This window comes from Pecten maximus, chromosome 4 (assembly GCF_902652985.1).
Source record: "Pecten maximus chromosome 4, xPecMax1.1, whole genome shotgun sequence".
Lineage (NCBI taxonomy): Eukaryota > Metazoa > Mollusca > Bivalvia > Pectinida > Pectinidae > Pecten > Pecten maximus.
The window spans coordinates 10,514,619-10,538,145 of NC_047018.1; the positions used below are offsets into that span (position 1 = coordinate 10,514,619).

Sequence of the window (23,527 nt, forward strand, 5' to 3'; positions counted from 1 at the left end):
TGGTTGTAGGAGATCTGTGTGTATTCTGTACTGTATGTGTTGGTTGTAGGAGATCTGTGTGTATTCTGTACTGTATGTGTTGGTTGTAGGAGATCTTGTTTATATAATTGTATCATGACAGATGTGTATTTTGTACTGTATGTGTTGGTTGTAGGAGATCTTGTTTATATAGTTGTATCATGACAGATGTGTGTATTCTGTACTATACGTGTTGGTTGTAGGAGATCTTGTTTATATAATTGTATCATGACAGATGTGTGTATTCTGTACTGTATGTGTTGGTTGTAGGAGATCTTGTTTATATAGTTGTATCATGACAGATGTGTGTATTCTGTACTATACGTGTTGGTTGTAGGAGATCTGTGTGTATTCTGTACTATACGTGTTGGTTGTAGGAGATCTTGTTTATATAATTGTATCATGACAGATGTGTGTATTCTGTACTGTATGTGTTGGTTGTAGGAGATCTTGTTTATATAATTGTATCATGACAGATGTGTGTATTCTGTACTGTATGTGTTGGTTGTAGGAGATCTGTGTGTATTCTGTACTATATGTGTTGGTTGTAGGAGATCTTGTTTATATAATTGTATCATGACAGATGTGTGTATTCTGTACTGTATGTGTTGGTTGTAGGAGATCTTGTTTATATAATTGTATCATGACAGATGTGTGTATTCTGTACTATACGTGTTGGTTGTAGGAGATCTGTGTGTATACTGTACTATATGTGTTGGTTGTAGGAGATCTTGTTTATATAATTGTATCATGACAGATGTGTGTATTCTGTACTGTATGTGTTGGTTGTAGGAGATCTTGTTTATATAATTGTATCATGACAGATGACATGACTTGTAACATCCCAGTTATCTCATTAATGACGCTTCTTCTTTTTGAAGATTTCAGTTCTTTATTTAGTAACACAACTAAAATGACACAGAGTTTCCTCGTAACAACAAATGAGGTACAGTTGTCTGTGTGAAGTACAATATAATCCTTAAAGTATATTTGAGCAACGCCAGCCTTGGAACAGACACTATGTCTCATGTGTTCAACGCATTGTTATCTTACCAAGTTAGACAATACAAAGAAAATTGGCATTGTTTTATTGTCAAACAGTACAATGATTCCGTTATTTCTCCGTTCGTTTTAATTTCTGTATATGTATCAGTTTGTGATACTGATGATTATATAATTATACAACATGGCCTATATTGTCGTGTAATCCGGAATGTGTCTGTTGAATATGTACTTGGAAAGCTTGTTAGGGGCGGGCCATGTATCCAGATAGGTTCGCCAGTCAGGGTCAAGTCACATAGTGTTAATTCACACATCGTCATTCAAAAATGACACTTAATTAATACAACTTCAATTAGTGTACTTCGTCGTCATGGCTATGACCTCCGTGTTCTATAAGATATAGAAGGAATCATTCTTTAAGTAATTATAAATATCGAGACGGCAATATTACAAGTATAATAATTTAAATTCGCTTCATTATTTGAAAATGGATGATAATAAAAAGACGGCATTGTAGATTAGAATTTTAGCTGTAAATATTTTTGTAAAATATGTTATAAACTGTATATTTAATGTCATATACACATAATGTTACCATAGAGACATGTGTTATGTTACTCTAGGCAGCTGGAACCTTCTAATACGGTGAAAGTAACACACGATTTATAATGGAATGGTAAGTGAAAATTTGTTTATTCAGGAAGTTACTTTTAACAAAAGCTGGTTATACCTCTACATTAACTACCTATCCCGATAGACAATACAATTACTGGGTATTAAAATAGAAATAGGAATATGTTCCCACTATTGATTGATATCATCAGATCTATACCGTGAGAGGAAGTTGGCATGTTCGAGATATTATTAAACGTGTCTTCACTGGAAGCCAACGCGAGTATTAATATCGGTGATACCACTTTATTTACAGACGTGTTTGAAGTCGTTGAAATTCGATGATTCTTATTTACCTGATCATGCTGAAATGACTAAGTGACAAGGGAACCTCGTTCTATATACTGTATACTTTCTTTCTAGTCTATGTTGGTTCAGACTAAACGATGGTCCATTCTATCACTGTTAATTATATTTATTACAAACAGGTACCTGTGTATTTAATGATGGTCTTTTTGTGTTTGTTGGATTTAACATGTGTGTTCCTGACCCAATACTTCCTGGAACAAGCAGTTTGTTATACTTATTGTGGTTTGAAAATTATGAAAGATGTATCTAAGTCATTCGAACGACAAACTATAGCATACAGGTTCTGAAGTGTAATGCATGATAGAATATGGGGGAAATATGTAAGTGAAGATTTATCAGACACACTTGTAGATGACCACCTTCTTTAATGCGTCTAGTGATGAATATATAACTACACCATAAGGTTCGACAGTGATGCTAGGAGCCAAACATAGAAACACTAAGATGCTCACCGCACTTGTCTCCCAAACAGAGGGTTACCAAATCGTTATAAAACCTCAGGCAGTCGAGAGGGCCATTGATACATATAGGTATTGATACGCTGATTTTGTCGTGGAGTGGAACATAGATTAAATTCCTTCGTGTTCGGACTGCTTCTCCCTGTTATCGAGGAGCTGTTAATAGCTTGTTTTATGTGAGTTACCCTAGTTTGGGCCTGTCAATCAATCCATAACAGCTTCAAGTGGGTATCTCTACGTGAGCAGCAACATTAGTCTTATCTTACCCGTTCGGTCTGTAAAGAGTTTATTTTCGTTATTCTTTGGTGTCTTTTAGGACCGACAATAATCCAAGAATGTTTTTAATACCGCCCTTATCAAACAGACCATTTTACATAAATTTGAAACAGTTTATTGATTTCATATAAACGTGTATTTTAGAACTGAGTTATGGATGTGTTTTCAACAAAGCCAAGAATTAAGTTGTTAGGTTTTACATGATCTGTTTTCGGTCATTGATGTATGTAGATATAAAGGGAAAACTCATGTGTATAATCAAAAAGCATATGTTCATAGTCCATATTACGAGCGAGTGTTGTTCCTTTTAAATAAAACTGCAATAAATATTATAAAGAATATATATATGATTAAATGTCGGCAATGAATATTAAAAGGAAGACAGATAAAACTGAATGTTTTAGGATTGTACAGGTGTTGATATTACTTACCTACCGAAAACTTCAGCAAGGTACATTGAATTTAATTTTGAATTTACTACCAAATTAGTTCGACCGTCTTTTTACTTACAATAGAATGGTACGGTACATTTACATTTAAAAACGATTTATTTAAATAATCTATTCCCGTCTTTTTACGAATCCATATTTTTCTATCCAAGCTTTGAGTGTCATTTATGGACGGTAAATTTTATTATTAGTTTTCAAGATTGTTTCTACCACTATCGATACGGCAAATATTTGCACTTTTCGATTTTTGTTTACTTAAATAGTATAACGCCGATAAGCATTTGATACGGTGGTGTTAAATACTCGTTACGTCATGTGTGAGATGTAAAAATCATTATCGTCATGGTGTGGTAAAGTGGCCCGTCATTGTGGTGCCGACCCCCTGTCTATATGTTAGTGAATCGGTAACCAATACCTATTTTCAGGTACACATCACAATGCCAGATTGTACATCATTTCTTGAACTCCTACAGTACCTTAGTAAGTGAACTCGGGTCGCTGATGCCGTGACCTTGAAATATGTATTTTCAATCTTCCTGCATGCATTTCTTATTTACATGTCAGATCTTGTAGACTGTACAGGTCAGGCCAGGTTAGGTATATAGGTCTGTAGACTGTACAGGTCAGGCCAGGTTAGGTATATAGGTCTGTAGACTGTACAGGTCAGGCCAGGTTAGGTATATACGTCTGTAGACTATACAGGTCAGGCCAGGTTAGGTATATATATGCCTGTAGACTGTACAGGTCGGGCCGGGTTAGGTATATAGGTCTGTAGACTGTACAGGTTAGGTCAGGTTAGGTATATAGGTCTTTAGACTGTACAGGTCAGGTCAGGTTAGGTATATAGATCTGTAGACTGTACAGGTCAGGCCAGATTAGGTATATACGTCTGTAGACTATACAGGTAAGGCCAGGTTAGGTATATATATGCCTGTAGACTGTAAAGGTCGGGCCGGGTTAGGTATATATTTCTGTAGACTGTACAGGTCAGGCCAGGTTAGGTATATAGGTCTGTAGTCTGTACAGGTCAGGTCAGGTTAGATATATAGATCTGTAGACTGTACAGGTCAGGTTAGGTATATAGGTCTGTAGTCTGTACAGGTCAGGCCAGGTTAGGTATATAGGTCTGTAGACTGTACAGGTCAGGCCAGGTTAGGTATATAGGTCTGTAGAATGTACAGGTCATGCCAGGTTAGGTATATAGGTCTGTAGAATGTACAGGTCAGGCCAGGTTAGGTATATAGGTCTGTAGACTGTACAGGTCAGGCCAGGTTAGGTATATAGGTCTGTAGAATGTACAGGTCAGGCCAGGTTAGGTATAAAGGCCTGTAGACTGTACAGATCAGCCAGGCTAGGTATATAGGTCTGTAGTCTGTACAGGTCAGGCCATGCTAGATATATAGGTCTGTAGACTGTACAGGTCAGGCCAGGTTAGGTATATAGGTCTGTAGACTGTACAGGTCAGGCCAGGTTAGGTATATAGGTCTGTAGACTGTACAGGTCAGGCCAGGTTAGGTGTATAGGTCTTTAGACTGTACAGATCAGACCTGGTTAGGTATATAGGTCTGTAGTCTGTACAGGTCAGGCCAGGTTAGGCATATAGGTCTGTAGTCTGTACAGGTCAGGCCAGGTTTGGTATATATGTATGTAGACTGTACAGGTCAGGTCTGGTTAGGTATATAGGTCTGTAGACTGTACAGGTCAGGCCAGGTTAGGTATATATGTCTGTAGACTGTACAGGTCAGGTTAGGTATATAGGTCTGTAGTCTGTACAGGTCAGGCCAGGTTAGGTATATAGGTCTGTAGACTGTACAGGTCAGGCCAGGTTAGGTATATAGGTCTGTAGACTGTACAGGTCAGGCCAGGTTATGTGTATAGGTCTGTAGACTGTACAGGTCGGACCGGGTTAGGTATATAGGTCTGTAGACTGTACAGGTCAGGCCAGGTTAGGTATATAGGACTGTATACTGTACAGGTTGGGCCAGGTTAGGTTTATAGGTCTGTAGACTGTACAGGTCAGGCCAGGTTAGGTATATAGGTCTGTAGTCTGTACAAGTCAGGTCAGGTTATGTATATAGGTCTGTAGACTGTACAGGTCAGGCCAGATTAAGTATATAGGTCTGTAGACTGTACAGGTCGGGCCGGGTTAGGTATATAGGTCTGTAGACTGTACAGGTCAGGCCAGGTTAGGTTTATATGTCTGTAGACTGTACAGGTCAGGTTAGGTATATAGGTCTGTAGTCTGTACAGGTCAGGCCAGGTTAGGTATATAGGTAAGTAGACTGTACAGGTCAGGCCAGGTTAGGTATATATGTCTGTAGACTGTACAGGTCAGGCCAGGTTAGGTATATAGGTTTGTAGACTGTACAGGTCAGGCCAGGTTAAGTATATAGGTATCTAGACTGTACAGGTCAGGCCAGGTTAGGTATATAGGTTTGTAGACTGTACAGGTCAGGCCAGGTTAGGTACATAGGTCTGTAGACTGTACAGGTCAGGCCGGGTGAGGTATATAGGTCTGTAGACTGTACAGGTCAGGCCAGGTTAAGTATATAGGTATGTAGACTGTACAGGTCAGGCCAGGTTAGGTACATAGGTCTGTAGACTGTACAGGTCAGGCCGGGTGGGGTATATAGGTCTGTAGACTGTACAGGTCAGGCCGGGTGAGGTATATAGGTCTGTAGACTGTACAGGTCAGGCCAGGTTAGGTATATAGGTCGACTGTATACTACCATTTAGTAACAGTTCAATGCTTATATTTGCATTCATAAAGATTTTTTATTTACTGTAGATTATGACGCTTTAAATTTGCCGCTTACCATATCACTGACGTCATCTTGTTCAAATACCGAACAGCCGAAATTTCCAGAAGGAATAATATAGTCCCTCGTGTCGTTATTAATGGCAAACACATACAATGGTTTTGCACAAATTTGACTTTATTTTCTATTTCATATACGTTTGTAGATATCGTCAAATTATTCACAATTGCATAATTTCCGATTGTTTAAAATCCAAGCCTTTTTTTCGGCGCAATGCTATACGGTTAGCATTTAGAAGTGATGCGGCTTTGAACGGGTATTGCACAGGATAGACTCGATTCCTCGGAAACACCTAAGTTTCTATCGACTGGATTTACGTTATTTTCAGAAGAATATCAGTTCTTAAATTCTAAATGAAAGTCGTCTTGACAGTAGGTGAAAACAATTCCAAGGATACATTTGTCTTTCGTTCGAAACAGATTCAAGTCTAACCAGTCACATCTTAGCAGACGATTTTCAACTTCACAGGGGCTCAATTTTGTAAGGTAGGCCTTTGACATCAGTGAATAACCGCAAACCTAAAATTCAATATACATACACAACCGGAAACCATGTCCATACTCCCGATTTTTCACGAGATTTTCTTTATATAAATACTGGACTTTTAATGCTAATGTTTAATGTCGTGTCTTGCATTTCTGAAAATTCGGAAACGAGCCCCTGTGAGTGTGACGATATTGACTTTGACAATTTGATAATTCCTAGATCAAGAACGGCGCTTATAGTTATTTAAGCATTGAATGGCTTTCAGTTGGCATTCATATTGACTATGAATGCCAACTGAAAGCCGTTCAATTCTTATATTTACCATCTGCGATTTTTTTTATTTGTCATGCGATTTTTGTTTTGAAATTTTCAAATTCAAATTTCCCGCGCTTACCAGTAGCAGAGATCACTTCCTGTTGGCAGTTCATAGGCTGGTGAACTCGCAACTGAATTGGTAGGGTTATATAGTGGCAGTGCCATACAATGGTAAATATTTTGTGATGACTACATTTTGTTTTAATTATAAAATATTACTCTCATAACTTGTAAAGTTGCTTTATTTTTTGTTGTGGATTATAAATGCTAGCATTCGAAAGCTCTCCAGGCTGAAAGTAACTGGCGGCCATTGTTTTGACCTGCAACACCCGGGGCTGTATTCCTACTCTGATCGAATCACTGTAAATTGTAGTATACAGTCTCATGAATACAATTTGGTTTACTAACGACATATAGGCAAACGCAACACAGAATGTAAATATATGTCTGTAGACTGTACAGGTCAGGCCAGGTTAGGTATATAGGTTTGTAGACTGTACAGGTTAGGCCAGGTTTGGTATATAGGTTTGTAGACTGTACAGGTCAGGCCAGGCTCTGTAGTTTGTTTTGTGCTTTCTACGCTTTCAATCTCATAGCTTGGAATTGTTTTCCCCCAAATTAGACAATATAACAATATATTTGTATAGCAACAGTGTTAAATTATATACAACTTAAATAACGCTAAAAACAGCATGATTCGACACATTTTTTTCTGAATCGTATCAAGTTTGTATACTATTTGCCCATTATATTATTACAACTAATTATTTATAGAGGACAGAATTTTTTTTAAACGACATACATTTAAATAAGTGAGATCAAATGTTCTGAAAGTGTATGTCAGAACCATGTGATGTCAGGTTTTTCAAATGAAAACCGGCGTGATCAGAACTAAACCATCAGGCATATCAACGAGTGTCATTCACGTTTGGTTTTACATCAGATAATGGAATAGATTTCTTCCCAATGGGGACTTCGATGTCAAACATTAAACTTCCCAATTGTCTTGATAAACCTGCTTCTCTCGAAACCCTGTGTTGAACGCTCCCTCGTCATCAGAAGTCGCATGTGAAGGAAATTGTTATGTTGGGAACAAGTAAGTCACATAAGGAACAACGTCGGACATCTAAGCACACTAGGATGTGGTGATTTCGAAAAGTACATTTAACCGTTGGGAATTTGAAATCTCGTTTACGGACAGCCTGATTGTAGGCAGTTCCGATTGATCGTGACATCGAGGTAACTTTAAGCATGTTAACACGTTTTAAGTTTGTTAACAAGTGAGTATTCTATAGATGTTCTTTTTATTAGTACAAACAGTATACCGCCGTGTATCTATCACTTAATTGCCGCACTTTGAGTTACATTGGCAATATAAAGTAAATAGCCTGGTGTAGGCAGTACAATCTAAATGTGAATTCCTGTACAAACGTTTTGTGATTTATTGAGAGCGTAGACTAGATGTCGACCAATGTCTCCAGTCCTTTATTCAGATCATTTTTATTTATTGGTCATATTATTGCCTTGTACTTTTTCTTTTTACAATTTGTAATAACAGCAAATCGGTGCGATGCCTTGATGCTCACAATTGATGATGACGTCAAAATAGGAACAAAGGGGTCATGCTATTTTATGATAAGAGAATATTTACTTGGGTTCTATCGCTTACAAATACAAATCAAATAATAATTTCTACTCTAAGTCTGTTATTTGCTCTCTCGAATTCATGGGATACTATCGTTTTTATTTGAACCCTTTCATTTTAACAACCGCTTACCACGCTAAGCCAACAAGATATCCTATTGAAATACTCTTTGTCGAATGTTCACGAGTCTTTTACTCATCACGTAATATAAATAATGAAACATCTATCAAATAAGTCCCAACTTTTAACCTGTTTCTATATAATTATTGTCGTTGAATGTCTCTTATGATGTTGATGGTTTGAATTGTCACAGAGGTAATGTTTACGTCATAACCATTGTTATCAGCTAGTGTTGTTGTCACTGTGGTGTCACATAAACGCCAGTTCAACTTATAGTTAAGTGTTTGAACGTCCATATATCATCTTCTTGTCACATTGATATTAAATTGATTGGATCGTGATTTTCTTTATATATCACTATTCCAATAACATCCCACCTCAGACTGATTAACATACCAACCATCATGACACTATGTAATGACGTTGTGTAGAATAATGATACATATATGTAATTCAATCTTATCCATCTCAATGTAATTCTCACTTCTGTTGACAAATAATTATTGATCTTATATTATCTCTTAGTATCTTACAGAATACTATCATTAGTAATTTACTGATATAACCCCGGTTTGGATAGATAGTGTTTTAGAGAAAACCGAGTTAATGAGCTAGTCACGGTGTTACTGTATATTCTACCATGTTTGCTATGTAACGCTAGTTTTGATTGGTTTAGAACCATGTATTATTTTCCAATAACCCACGCTCGTGCCAATAATACACGGTCGTGAGTCACGGCTGTTACAATTTTAAATATCTAATAACCCGTTTCATAAAAGGTTATTATAGCCGAGTGGGCTAATGGGTTAGTCTTTCAATATATTTTTATCACGACGCGAGTTCGAATCCTACGGAGGCCCTCCTTTTTTTCTTTTTTTTTTATCCTTTTTTTTAAATTTTCAAAATCAATGCCATATGATAGATGCTCTTGAACGTAGTACTGTATTGCCTGTATATTTCATCAACAGATAATGCAATACTCAAGAAATAAATTACAAGGTTTCCCCGGGGTTTCTTTGCTGTTTTTCTATTAGAAAGAGGTCGATCTCAGAACTAAACAGTACATGGTAGAATAGAAATAATCAACTTTGACTCGTGTTTTGTTGCAGGATATACAACTCGGACTCGGATATTTTGCAATTTTAATTAATAACTCAGGCCTGCGCCTTCGTTATTAATTTAATTGCAAAATATCCTCGTCCTCGTTGTATATCCTGCAATAATACACGAATCATCGTTAATTATTTCTTAAGTAGATCCTATAATACTGGGTTATGAGCTAGTCACGGTGTGTAGTTTGCTATTGGTACGTAAGTATGACAACGCCACAAAAGTCAATATATTTGAAAACCCATTATTCTCCCACACTGAAATACCATTTACGTTATGAAAAAAAACTTATACTGAATTGACATGAATGACAAAATACCAATTGAACATGAGAGTTCCCCGATACCGTGTTTTATGAATGGTTAGTATCTAATTGTACTATTAGATTGATCTGATTTCGTATGGGATGATGGTTACAGCTCCAGGTTAATACTTCATTGACCGCAAAACCTTTTATATCATAGATGTATCATATAAGTAGCAACCATCAGACATACAATAACGGGTCGATTGATAACTATTTATTTAAATGTGTCGGTGTTTAAGTAAGTAAACATACACCTACATTGTAAGAATACAGTTACCAGTCCGGTTAGGAAATCGATATACAAAGGCAAAGTGATATTTATTTAACTATACTATGACAAAGAATCATAACGATGTAAATGTTTATGTTTTGTTAATATCGTTGTGTGTTTGTGAACTTGACTTCAAAGTCTCCATAGATATGTGTTAATGAAAGTTATCCATTTCCCAACTTCACACTTCCTATTCCGATCACAAAGCTATAAACTGCAATCCTGCAAACTGAGTCTATTTATCACTGAAACGACAATACTATTGTTTTAATGATAAACATTATATTCTTCCTCGGTACCAACAGTTGGCAACATTGATTGTTCAAAGTGACCGAGTTGCTTCCCCTTCGGTGCCTTCGCCCAAGCTGAACGCGATATTGTTAGATAACTGTGTTTAGCTGTCAAAGGTTTTGTTTTAGTCCATTCCTTCCTGTGTGGCTCCGGGCGACTAGCGCTATGGACTTGTCTCGAGTCAATAGTTGGACTTTAAATGGATCCCAGTCTAAATTCAAACAAACGAATAGATATCATACGAAAGTGCGGCCAGTAAATTCTGGTGCTACACAGTGACAGTGTAAATAGAAGGGGAGATTGTATGGGTGAATGCCCACCTATACCTGCGGAGCTATAGTCCTTTCAGATGTAAATGGTTTTCTTTACATAGGTAATATACAACTGAAAAGGTAGCGCTGAGCGATAGCGGGTTGGCAACCTGTGTGCCGTACTATCTGGTGTGTAGGCACTGAGAGAAACAGTAAAACAATTTCTATGGTTAAAGGTGATCCTCTCTCGAAATGAGATGAAATAGAAGAAATATATCCACGGATAAAATTAGGAATTTTAATTCACTTACTGAAAATGCCGAAACTTGGACGAAGGGTAAGTTATCTTTTATTTTCTTATTCAGATTACTTGATCTCTCGCTAATCTTTGACCTACTGTTAATCTGTGTAAGATCGGCGGCCAAGGTGTAATAGCGTTAACGACATTGTCATTTTAATTAAATACATACTTTTAAAATGTTAACGAGAACAAGTAAACCACTTTTATTCTGGTTGTTGGTGTGATATGTAAACATTTAGAAGACCTAAGCCGTAAGGTCTATTTACCGAGCACACGGATTTAGCCTTTTAATGCATTTCAGTGTTTAAGACGGGATGTTTAAACAACAATATAAATAAGAATCCACCTGTGTATTGCTATCATGTGTTACCAAGGTATTTGTTTATTTGATTGGCTACTTATTTTAATCTACCTGTTGTGATATACGATAGGTGTCGGACAAAGACTGTTGTATAATTATGTTAATTAAAATACGAAAATGTCAAAACTGACAGGGTTACATTACAGAACAATAATTGAGAACTATTGTTATAAAGTCATAATTCAGACACTAAACACTTGACGTTAATACAAAGGCAGGTGTTCTCTGAACATATCGGTAGTTCCTTACTATAAAAACCGCATTTATCATACACATGCATTTATGCTATCAGCTTTGATGTTCAAAGTTTGGTGAATGAATTCTATGCAGGTACCTTAATGTCCTAGATATAAATTTGTATTTTCTCCTTCCCTGATAACAAATTGAATCTAAAAAGATAAATGCTGTGTACCATGTTGGAATATCCATGTGTTGATGTCTGCTGTTTGATCAGGATGTCCATGGAAACAAGATTTACACACCTCTGTGGGCTGAGCGTGGAAAGGATTTATGACATGATTGTCAATATATTGAATTTTTATTGTTTGCTTTATTCAAGCATATAGGTAATACAGACAACATTTTATTGGTTTGATTCATGTGTGATTCAATAAGAGAGATTAGCGGGCCGACTCCTTACATACCTCTCATTTACATAAAGACTCTACGTTCTAACAAATTCTTTTGGTAATGGTCACTCTGGGAAGACTAAATCATTGAGTTGTCAAGAGCTTTCCAAGGAACAAACAAAGACCGAAGTTTCTCTGCCGAGCTGCCCACTCCAATCTACTTGGATCTGTATTCAATCCTTGACTTCTGACGATAACATTTGAACTGTTGAGTTGACACAGTAGAATGTTATCATCTTTAACATTTTCATGAAGTACCAACGTCTCAAACCAGTTTATATCAACATTAACAGTAACTTCACGTCATATAACAACACGTTATAAAATATAATTTTATATCAGAGTCTCTCCTTTTAGATTGTACTATTATTTCAGCTAATTAGAGGTATTTAAAAACAATACACCCTAAGCTAGAACAGGTAGATACAGTATTGGCTGCGAGCTAACCATTCTGGTGCCTGGACATTGATATGACGAGCATGCGGTGCTGATCACCTTACATGCTGTGGGTATATGTGTACTGTAGAGATACACTATACCTCTATATTGCCATGAGGACACCATTTTACACTCCAGAGAATCACTGAAGAAATCACAGCAAATTAGTTTACCCAAGCCTCTTACAAACGGAATCCCTATTGCTGTGTTCTACACCTAATAACTACATATATATGCTTCATATACTTCTCCAGGGTAGAACATTTTGATTCATCAATTTTCTTCCGCCTGCGTAGATCGTGTAAACTCCAGTCGGTGCCCATTATGCAGAGGGATCTATACATATCTAGATAAATCGTGGTAAAATATGTGTTTGCTCTGATATTAGTACAGTATAAAAGCGAGTCCTTTCACACCACGCGTTTGACATCTGTCTTTTAACGACGGGATCCGTGTTATTAGTGAGGCAGGTTGTCATGGAGCCAATCGGAATTCGTATTAGATGTAATTTATACATAAAATGTCGATGATATCTGTTTAAAGTACATATTAAATTCAGTTATATCGAAGAACGAGGATGACAGTGGGTCAGACATATTAATGTGACCGACTATCAATGACATCCTAACAACCAGGGTCAACATTCGAAACGGTTAAATATAGCCGGGTAGAGATATATCCCACTTAAATTTATTTATTTATTTAAATTGTTATTTTTCATAAAGAACGAATGCTATTTCCCTCGAGTTGTTTGACAGGTGCCAATAAAACTAATCCCATTCTTACACCAGAGACGTAATAAAGTATTTAGGTATTCAATCAGATATACAACACTGGGAAGGTTTGTAAGCGTAATGTAAAGGTTGTACAAAAGTCGGAATGTATATGGCACTATATTTACATGTAACTAATAAAACAATGGATCATATATTGAACATATAATGAACATAATAATGGATCATATATATTGAACATATAATGAACATAATACTGAACATAATAATGGATCATATATTGAACATATAATTAACATAGTAATGGATCATATATTGAACATATATTGAACATAATAATGGATCATATATTGGACATAATAATGGATCATATATTGAACATATAATTAACATAATAATGGATCATATATTGAACATATACTGAACATATAATGAACATATATTGAACATAATAATGGATCATATAATGGTCATATAATGAACATAATAATGGATCATGCTTTGAACATATACTGAACATATAATGAACATATATTGAACATAATAATGGATCATATAATAAACATATAATGAACATATAATGAACATAGTAATGGATCATGCTTTGAACATATAATGAACATCATAATGGATCATATAATGAACATATAATGAACATAGTAATGGATCATGCTTTGAACATATTCTGAACATAATAATGGATCATATAATGAACATAGAAATGGATCATGCTTTGAACATATAATGAACATAATAATGGATCATATATTGAACTTATATTGAACATAATAATGGATCATATATTGAACATAAAAAGAACAATAATGGATCATGCCTTGAACATATAATTAACATAATAATGGCTCATATATTGAATACAACAATTTATCAAATAATAGATATAACAATAGACTATATAATGATTATAGCAAAGTATCATATATATATTGTTGAAATCTGGCTGGTTAGATATGGAATCTGTTTCGAACGAAATATCTTTGGAATAGTTTTCTCCTACTGCCAAGACGATTTTCATTTAGAATTTAAGAGCTGATATTTTTCTGAAAATAACGTGAATCCAGTTGATAGAAACATAGATATTTCAGAGGAAACTATCGAGTCTATCCGGTACCCGTTCAACGCCGCATCACTTCTAAGTGGTAACGGTATATCATTGCGCAGAAAACGGTTTTGCTTTTGAAAAGTCATAAAATTTGAATTGTAGACAATTTTACGACATCTACACACCTATATGAAAAATATGTTAAAGCCAAATTTGTGCAAAATCCATGTTATGTGTTTGTTATTAATGACGACATGAGGAAGTATATTATTCCTTCTGGAAATTTCGGCTGTTTCGGTATTTTGACTTGATGACGTCAGTGACACGGTTAGTGGCAAATTTAAACGCATCATAAGCTGCATTTAATAAAAAAAATCTTTATGAATGCAAATATAAGCATTGAACTGTTACCAAATGGTAGTACAGTCGATATGAATACAGTTTGGGTGACAGATAAATATTTGATGTCGCCCTAATTATATTTATCTGTCACCTATATTGTATTCATATCGACTGTATACTACCATTTGGTTCAATGCTTAAATGACTGTAATAAAGTATGGTATATATAAACAAGTATCAAATTATAATGAATGTATCATAATGAGTATAACATGTATTTGTATAATTCAGAGGGTCATACGTGTTAGCTACCGACAGGGAAGCAATTGTTACTGATAAGCACTGTATATACTTTCAAAAGAGTCGTGTCACGTGGCAGAGAAATAAGGATACTGTTTTATTAATCTGTATTCCTGCACTTCGATCTATAAATGGTAGTGTGAACATGGTAACATGGAACATTCACTGTCAGAAATGTCAGTATACACCTGGGTATCGGCCAAACAAATGAACATCAATACTGCGAAGAGTTGATAAATTAACCATGTTGTGTAAAATTTATGTCACAAACAGTGAGTTCTGATAATGTGGGACTTCTGATCTGGGAGATTCTGAGGCACTACCACACAGCTGTAACAAGTACCTGTAATATAACTATTATACAGGACCACGGTAGTTTGAGTGGTAATGGAGTACTATCCCTGTCATCTGTAGTAGGTATAATAAGCTGGTCTTGCCACTCTACTTTTAACACATCTGTCCATACCTGTGTTTACCGTATGCAGGGCACACACAAAGTAGGTGCTTCATTTCCTGGTCATACTGCTTTTAATCCCTCAAGTGGAAAATGCCGAAATTGTCAATACACACAATCTTACATGTGACGATTTAATTTGTTTGACTTGTGAACCAAATAACCAATATCTTTGTCAGTAATTCACTTTACATATGTAAGAAATCCTTGAGCGATTTTCAGTTATTGCATGCAAGTGCTCGAATTAGATTTGTTCTGTACATAGCGACCTATTGAGCGGTACGCCAGTGTGTAGAGTTGGATAGGCCTAATTGTCCTGTATAAACAGAGGACTACTTGAGGAACACTGAGAGGCAAAGTAACACTGCGTTATAACAACACCGATAAGCACCCGAGGACTGGGGAGGAAATTCACATAGAGAAACCACACAATCTAGTCCTAGTATCTTAATAACTTCATTTTGTGCAGTAAATACCTGAGTAGCTTTATAGAATTATTGACGTTCAATATATTCAGTCGTAACTATTTTTGGAATTGGTACGGATAGCTATAAAACTACATTTAGGTAAGACATGTCATGGCTACCAAGACTACCACCAGATGCCATCCTACGAGAATCCATGGAAACATGTACGGAATTTTCACAGACATGATTCTCACTTATATTCAATAGAGAAGACAGTTAAGAAAGCTTCATTTTCCCTAAGCTTCAGTAACTGATCAGTATCGCCTAATTAATTGAGCGAAGTACCACCAATCCTCAATCCACCCCACCCCACCCCCGCCTCCGTTTGAAACCTGCAAACCAATTCACTAGTAACCGTCAAGGGGGCTCATGGCGAGTAGACAGGAAATATTCTGTAAACTCATCCGTGAGTCGGTTATCGGATGCACATCCTTCTAGCTGTGCCACGAGAACTTGAATGCTGAACCGCATTGACACGAGCCTGTTGGCACCCTATCTAGACCAGACTTAGATCCGGTAATCTGTATGTGACATTATATATATATAGCTGTAATATATTTACGGTGTATATCTACTGTAGGATTAGTAAATGTGGCCCCGTTAGTTCAACCATATGATTATCTGTATGTAATATGTACTTAATACATACTTATATAGAGACTATTTATACCGGGATACTCTATACTAAATAACGACACATGATAAAAACATAACGAAATCATCCCTGTACCATGCTAGTATTGTCTGTTACCTGTTACATGTATATAAATGTAGTCCTTTTTTAGTTATGTACTTTCTGTTGAAGTCACCCAATTACTATTACACCTGGGTTGATTATGACCACGTATCATTTAGTATTGTCTGACTACTTACCTCTATATATTGGTCATTCTTTTTCAGTTTTTGTACTTTCTATTGTAGTCACCCTATTATCATTACACCTGGGTTGATTACAACCATATTCCATTTAGTATTGTCTGACTACTAATCTGTGTATATTGGCCAGGGTTTTATGGGGTATACCTCTGTAAATAAGTAGCACAAAATAAACAGAAGAATGAACTACTTTTATACGTCTTTGTCATTCCGGAGACCTTATTTCTAAGTGTTTGGTTATATTGTTAAAAAAACCCGGTAATGTCTACAATTGTTAATAGATTGAACGGGTTATACTTTTGAAATTTCATCTCCTTTTGTTCTTGTTACCAACGTGAACATTATTAATGATAAATAGCTCCCGGCTTGATTCCATTGTTCAGTTGTAGTCCTCCTATAGTAGGATTTAATGAAGTTGATAAATCATTTCTCTATACCATGTGATACCTGAACAAGCCGACACTCACAATGTCGAAAATGACTATTGATGAGATACTATATGATTATCAATATGTAACAAAGTTAGGGAAGATTTCTTAACGTTACAGTATTTCAAGGCTAAATCCATTTACATAATTATCAGCCCCTGTCTGTATGTTTTGTACCGTCATGTCCATAGATAGTATCATCCATGATGGATAGGTCATGTTTATATAGTTGGTAGTAACCTCCATTATCTGAAGCCACCTCCAGTGGTACTCAAGTTTTAATAACTTTTTAGTCTTTTTGTTATTGGCAGGTGAAAAGTTTTCAGTATTGAGTATATAACTGTACAATCGAAGCATCGACAATTTCTTTTTACAGTACTCACGACGTAATGAGATCTATCTACTAGAGAAATGATCATCAGTCCTTGATATACTTTACGTATAACATTAACCACAGATGTTGCTGCCATTTAATAAACTATGTGTAGCCAAGGTCTGTATATTTTGTATGTATTCTAAATTAGACCAAAATAATAGAATTGGTCAGATCTGTTGGTTTTGTAAGTGTAGATCGAAAGAAATTGAATTGCTTGGTCCAGATCTGTATATTTTTAAGTGTTCTACATTTGACCAAAGGATATACATTACGCAGTGCAGGTCTCCATATTTGTAAATGTTTTACATCAGGTCGAAGGACGTATAATTGCTCAATCCAGTTCTATATGTTGTGTATGTGAGAGAAGAACACCGAGAGTTCTTCCGTTTTAAAGGTTGACCTTTATATACGTAACCTGATAAGCCTTCTGTCGATAACAATCTGTCCACTTGTCTGTATTTATATTATATACAGGATTTAATACTATCAGCATAAAGAGAATATCCTACACTTGGATACTCGGATTATATATATCTGATGACACATTACGTCTATCACAGCTGTATTGTAATGCTAGACTGACCATTTACCTTGAATTATAGGTGTATCTAAAACGTCATATTAATGTTAATTAGCTGAGGCAATGATAGCACGCAAACCGTAGGCATTCTGTCCTCATAAATCACCAAAACTGAACTTTGATTAAACAGTTCAGAAACGAAGGCCTGATTGAAGTCAATTGATAAACCGGTACACTCTAAAATATGTTCGGACGTAAGGTTCTCTGAATTCAGATATAAAACGAGAATTCCAAAATGCAAACGATAAGATTGGATAAGATGAGGGGGAAATAATCAACAACATGAACGGGGAATAAGACTGTATGTTCCAGTATGGTAACCGCATTCTTCTTCATCACCAATATTCTGATAATTTATCGCACATTAAAGATATCTATCGCCAAGATGAGAATACCGATATGTCACATTATGTGTGAGTAGACTCAAAAGTCTCTCTTCGAAATCGCGTGTTTCTTGTTTACTTTCTGTTATATAGCTGATAATCATACATCATATGTATTCTTCTTCTAAGACCCTCTTGGTTATAATATGATCAGAGGAAGAGTCATAAAATAGTGTCCAGGTCAGTGGGTTTCCTCGTCCCCTATGGAACCTACACTCGCATGTCGTGATTCAATGTAAGAAGGCGAATCTGTAGGAATAATGATAAAAAAATCAGGAAGTACGATCCCGCCATAACACTCATCTTCAATTGCTGTGCATACATCAGTATTACAACAGTTAACACAGAAGATGGACGTGTCGTTATCGTGACATCGTTTACCCGCCAGAATCTATAGCCCACAAAATACCTTCGAGGAGGTGTCTTTGAAGTCACAACATGCTGTCAATCCTGCTGATTAAATCAATACATTTTAAAAAGTAAATATTGGAGCTATCGAACGTATGTGGATTGAAATGATAAGTAGGCGATACATATTTTGAGCTTTAAAAAGGACTTTAGGTTTGCGCTTGTCGCCATTTCATGCCCATTTTGAGGTTATTGTAATTCTACTTTTTTGTCTATCATATATAATTGATGGATCAAATCACTGTCGCGATTACCTAGGGCATAAGCAACATGCGTGAGCTTGCAATAGGGGCAAAATATGGCATAGAAAAATAAATTACAACTACAGGTCATCCGTGATTATAATTATTTACAAATGGCAAACCATATCGTGTTGTATCTTAAAAAGATGTGGCTATGTCATTCCTACATTGTTCTAGTCAATCAACGGGTCATAAGTGTCGTTGTAACATTGTTGTTATCAGGTATTTAGATGGTACGATTTCTATGGGATAACTAGCAATATACCCCACCCTTGGTGTAAACATAAGGTATTGTTGGTGATGGATCTACAACCACTCTCCAGGCAACCACACAAATCGCACCCTGGTGTAAACATAATGTATTGTTGGTGATGGATCTACCACCACTCTCCAGGCAACCACACAAATCCCACCGTGGTCTTGTGTTGCTGTTCTCAAGGTCACCACAGGGTGTTCATTCCAGTTGCATAGAAATGTCCCTGAAAGGAAGTGAAAAGCCAATGTTAATATTTGGTAATCTAATGTTGAAATCTTTTCAAGTAAATAATATGAATTGAAATTTCCATTTTTATACTTTAAAAAGGTGTTTTACTGTCGCGAATAAAGTACAAAACCTTTCAGATACGACCATGGGGGTGTAGTGACAATGCATACAGCCCCGTGAGTAGGTCCCAATACTACATCGAACTTTAACGTGTGTATCTCTAACCATTCCAGACAATGAGACAGGTATGTGTTATGTACCTCGTCGCTGGTACATATCTAGTCATTATGAAACGTATTTCCTATAGTTCTATGATTAAATTAGACATTGTCTTACTTGGTCAGAGGTTAAACCAACCATGCCACATATGGTATACAGCACACTGTTGGGTACTTGACGGGTCTAATGAATGTATTGACAGCATGGCATACTCTTTAATTGGCCAACGATTCAAGGTAAAGGTATATATGAAATATGTTAAACAAATGGCAAATCACATGTGGCTAGCAGAATTATTATTCATTTGTCTATAAATTTATTAAAAACTATTCTCTATTTCTATGGCTACGGTTTTGCAAATTACCAGTTAGTCTGGATAAGATAAAACCCGTCAACTTTAGTAAAAACTTCATCGTTCATATTCTACTTGATAAGTGTGTGCTACCCGATATTGACAAGTTTTATATTAGTCAGGGTAGGGCAAAACTAATAAGCAAATTCAGCATTGCCTAGGTCGTACTTGGCAAATGTGTACACCAGTTTGTGGTTAGTGCCTATATAAGTCTCCGTGGTGTTACGACCGCGTGGGAACTCTGCCACAGGGTAACACTTCCGCTGCCAACTCTTCGTCGACAGGGCATGCTAAAGGCTCCAAAATAATGTCAAGAAGTCGGTGACGCGTCGAAAGATAAGAAACGAATTGCTTCCATGAGTGCAATCGGTTTACATATTAAATCTCTCGCTTATATAGTTACAACAACAAATGTTGCAGGGGAAGGTAGCAAGGCATATTTGGGGGCCAAAATACCACAAAGAGATTGCATAGAACGCGTTTAAGTCTCGAATGTTCATCAACGTCCGCAACTTATGACGTTAATGAAGAAATATCGTTTAATATGTCTTGCAAAGTTGAGGATCATATTCCGTTTATGTATCAACCCTTTAATACTGTGTATACATATGTACCACGTTCCGTAATATCAATTATGATTATGTCGTATTTCTATGTTCTTATCTACACACAAGGCTAGATTTGATTGATAACAGGTTAAAGCACGTGATTAATGGACATATATGTGCCAAAGAGCACTCTATCGATATGGTTTGCATTTGATGCTAAGTAAATATCGTTGACATTGTTTAGATGCTATTATTATCAACTGTCATTACTAGCTACCGGTGTGCTAATATGATATTTAAGAGCCATATCATTATGATAGTTTGTGTAGACAGTAAGCATTAGAAGACGGTATTGACAATTCGAGTAGACAGTTGATATTGACAGTTTGAGTTGACAGTTGCTATTGACAGCTTGTGTTGATAGTTGATATTGAAAGTCAGTATAGCCAGTTTGATTTGACAGTAGATACTGAAAGTCGGTATTGACAGTTTGTATTAACAGTATACATTAAGAGTAGGTATGCACAGTTTGTGTTGACAGTTAATATTGAATGTTAGTATGGACAGTTTGTGCCGACATTTAGCATTGAAAGTTGGAATTTGTCGGATAAGAACTACAGTTTGGGGATACTTCAGTGCTTAGAACAGATTGTGAATTGTCTCTTTGGTTCGTACCTCTATCTTATTCCCTCGTCGTGTGTTCGAGGACTATATATAATACTGAAAATGAATCATTCACACTTTTGTTTTACGGTTTCCGTATCTACAGTTTGTGTTCAAAAATATTTAATTTATTGCGAAAGACACGAGAGGAATGCTCGGTAACCATAATAGAACATGTTCTCTGTGATCTGTTGGTTCTAAATCAATCCTGATGGGTCCATGAGAGACACGCAGTGTTGTCGAAGGACTGCTGTATATCTATCCGCCTGTACATGTTAATACTATCCTGATTATCAAGGCAGATCTCATCTGATATGAAATCCAATTTGGAGCAGTTCAGTAATAATTGCTTATATGATATAACGATGTTTGCAGTAATGAATCTCAATAAATCATCTAATCATTATCTTTTTTTTCAAATTCGTACCAATTTCAATTTTCAATGTTGTTAATATCGCAAGATAAATGGAAACGAATTTGTGATGATAAAAATCTCGTCATGATTCAACAATCAATATTAAAAAGGGCTGAGTCAACACAGGATGAGATCGGGTCAACAGTCTTTTAATTTAGACTGTTTATAAATTCCTAATTCATGCTTGATTATTATCTTTACTTTTATATAGCCACGCCCCGAAACATTAAAGTCTATGTCTTTTTGCTCGTTTTCTCAATTTTCGCTCTTTATCATGGAATTTAATGAAACATACTATAATTTCGTTGGTAAAATTAATCTATTTCTCGAGTATATTTGATAAACTGGAGGTGTTACCCCCATTTCTCTGGCACTCAACTCCTCCCTCTCCAACACTCGATTTGATCTAGAAGACTAATGTAGAAATGTGAATTTGGATATGCCAAGGTTCTGCCTCTGATAGAAAGAATACTTCTGTAAACTACTTTCACAACCACTGCAAGCTTATCGTCATCATCCAGATTGATAAAAATTGATAACAATGTCAGCATAATGGAATAGATGTATTAAAATGTCATTATCAAAGAATATATTGATAGCAATGCCTAAATAATATAATAGATTGATAACAATGTAAATTGATAGTGAATATAGCAGAATAAGACATTATTTATTGGAAATGAAACTTAATTATAATTGGTGCTTAATGAAGATGACGAAGAGTTGTATTTAGAGTCGATACGAAATTAAGGATACGCAAAGATATCAGATATGATATCACTGTGATATAGGGTGTTCGATAGATATCACTTGGTAACAGGGGGTTGTATAGATACCACTTGGATACAGAGGGTTGGATAGATATTACTTAGTTACAGGGGTTGGATAGATATCACTTGGTGACAGGGGGTTGTATAGCTATCACTTGGTGACAGGGGGTTGTATAGATATCACTTGGTTACAGGGGGTTGGATAGATATCACTTGGTTACAGGGGGTTGGATAGCTATCACTTGGTGACAGGGGGTTGGATAGATATCACTTGGTTACAGGGGGTTGGATAGATATCACTTGGTTACAGGGGGTTGGATAGATATCACTTGGTTACAGGGGGTTGGATAGCTATCACTTGGTGACAGGGGGTTGGATAGATATCACTTGGTTACAGGGGGTTGGATAGATATCACTTGGATACAGGGGTTTGGAAAGATATCACTTGGTTACAGGGGGTTGGATAGATATCACTTGGTTACAGGGGGTTGGATAGATATCACTTGGTTACAGGGGGTTGGATAGCTATCACTTGGTGACAGGGGGTTGGATAGATATCACTTGGTTACAGGGGGTTGGATAGATATCACTTGGATACAGGGGTTTGGAAAGATATCACTTGGATACAGGGGTTTGGATGGATATTACTTAGTTACAGGGGTTGGGATAGCTATCACTTGATTACAGGGGGTTGGATAGCGATCACTTGGTTATAGGGGGTTGGATAGATATCACTTGGTTACAGGGGGTTGGATAGATATCACTTGGTTACAGGGACTAGGGTAGATATTACTTGGTTACAGGGACTAGGGTAGATATTACTTAGTTACAGAGACTAGGGTAGATATTACTTGGTTACAGGGACTAGGGTAGATATTACTTGGTTACAGGGACT

At 36.3% G+C, this 23,527-nt stretch overlaps 1 protein-coding gene across 1 annotated transcript in view; it reads left to right on the top strand.

Annotated features, from left to right (window-relative positions):
- The first annotated feature begins 10,751 nt into the window (after positions 1-10,751).
- LOC117325206 overlaps positions 10,752-23,527 on the top strand; it is a 75,276-nt gene continuing 62,500 nt past the window's right edge. The window contains exon 1 of the mRNA XM_033881290.1: positions 10,752-11,136. Within this exon, the coding sequence (XP_033737181.1) occupies positions 11,116-11,136 (21 nt within the window). The 5' untranslated portion in view covers positions 10,752-11,115. The remainder of the gene's footprint in view (positions 11,137-23,527) is intronic.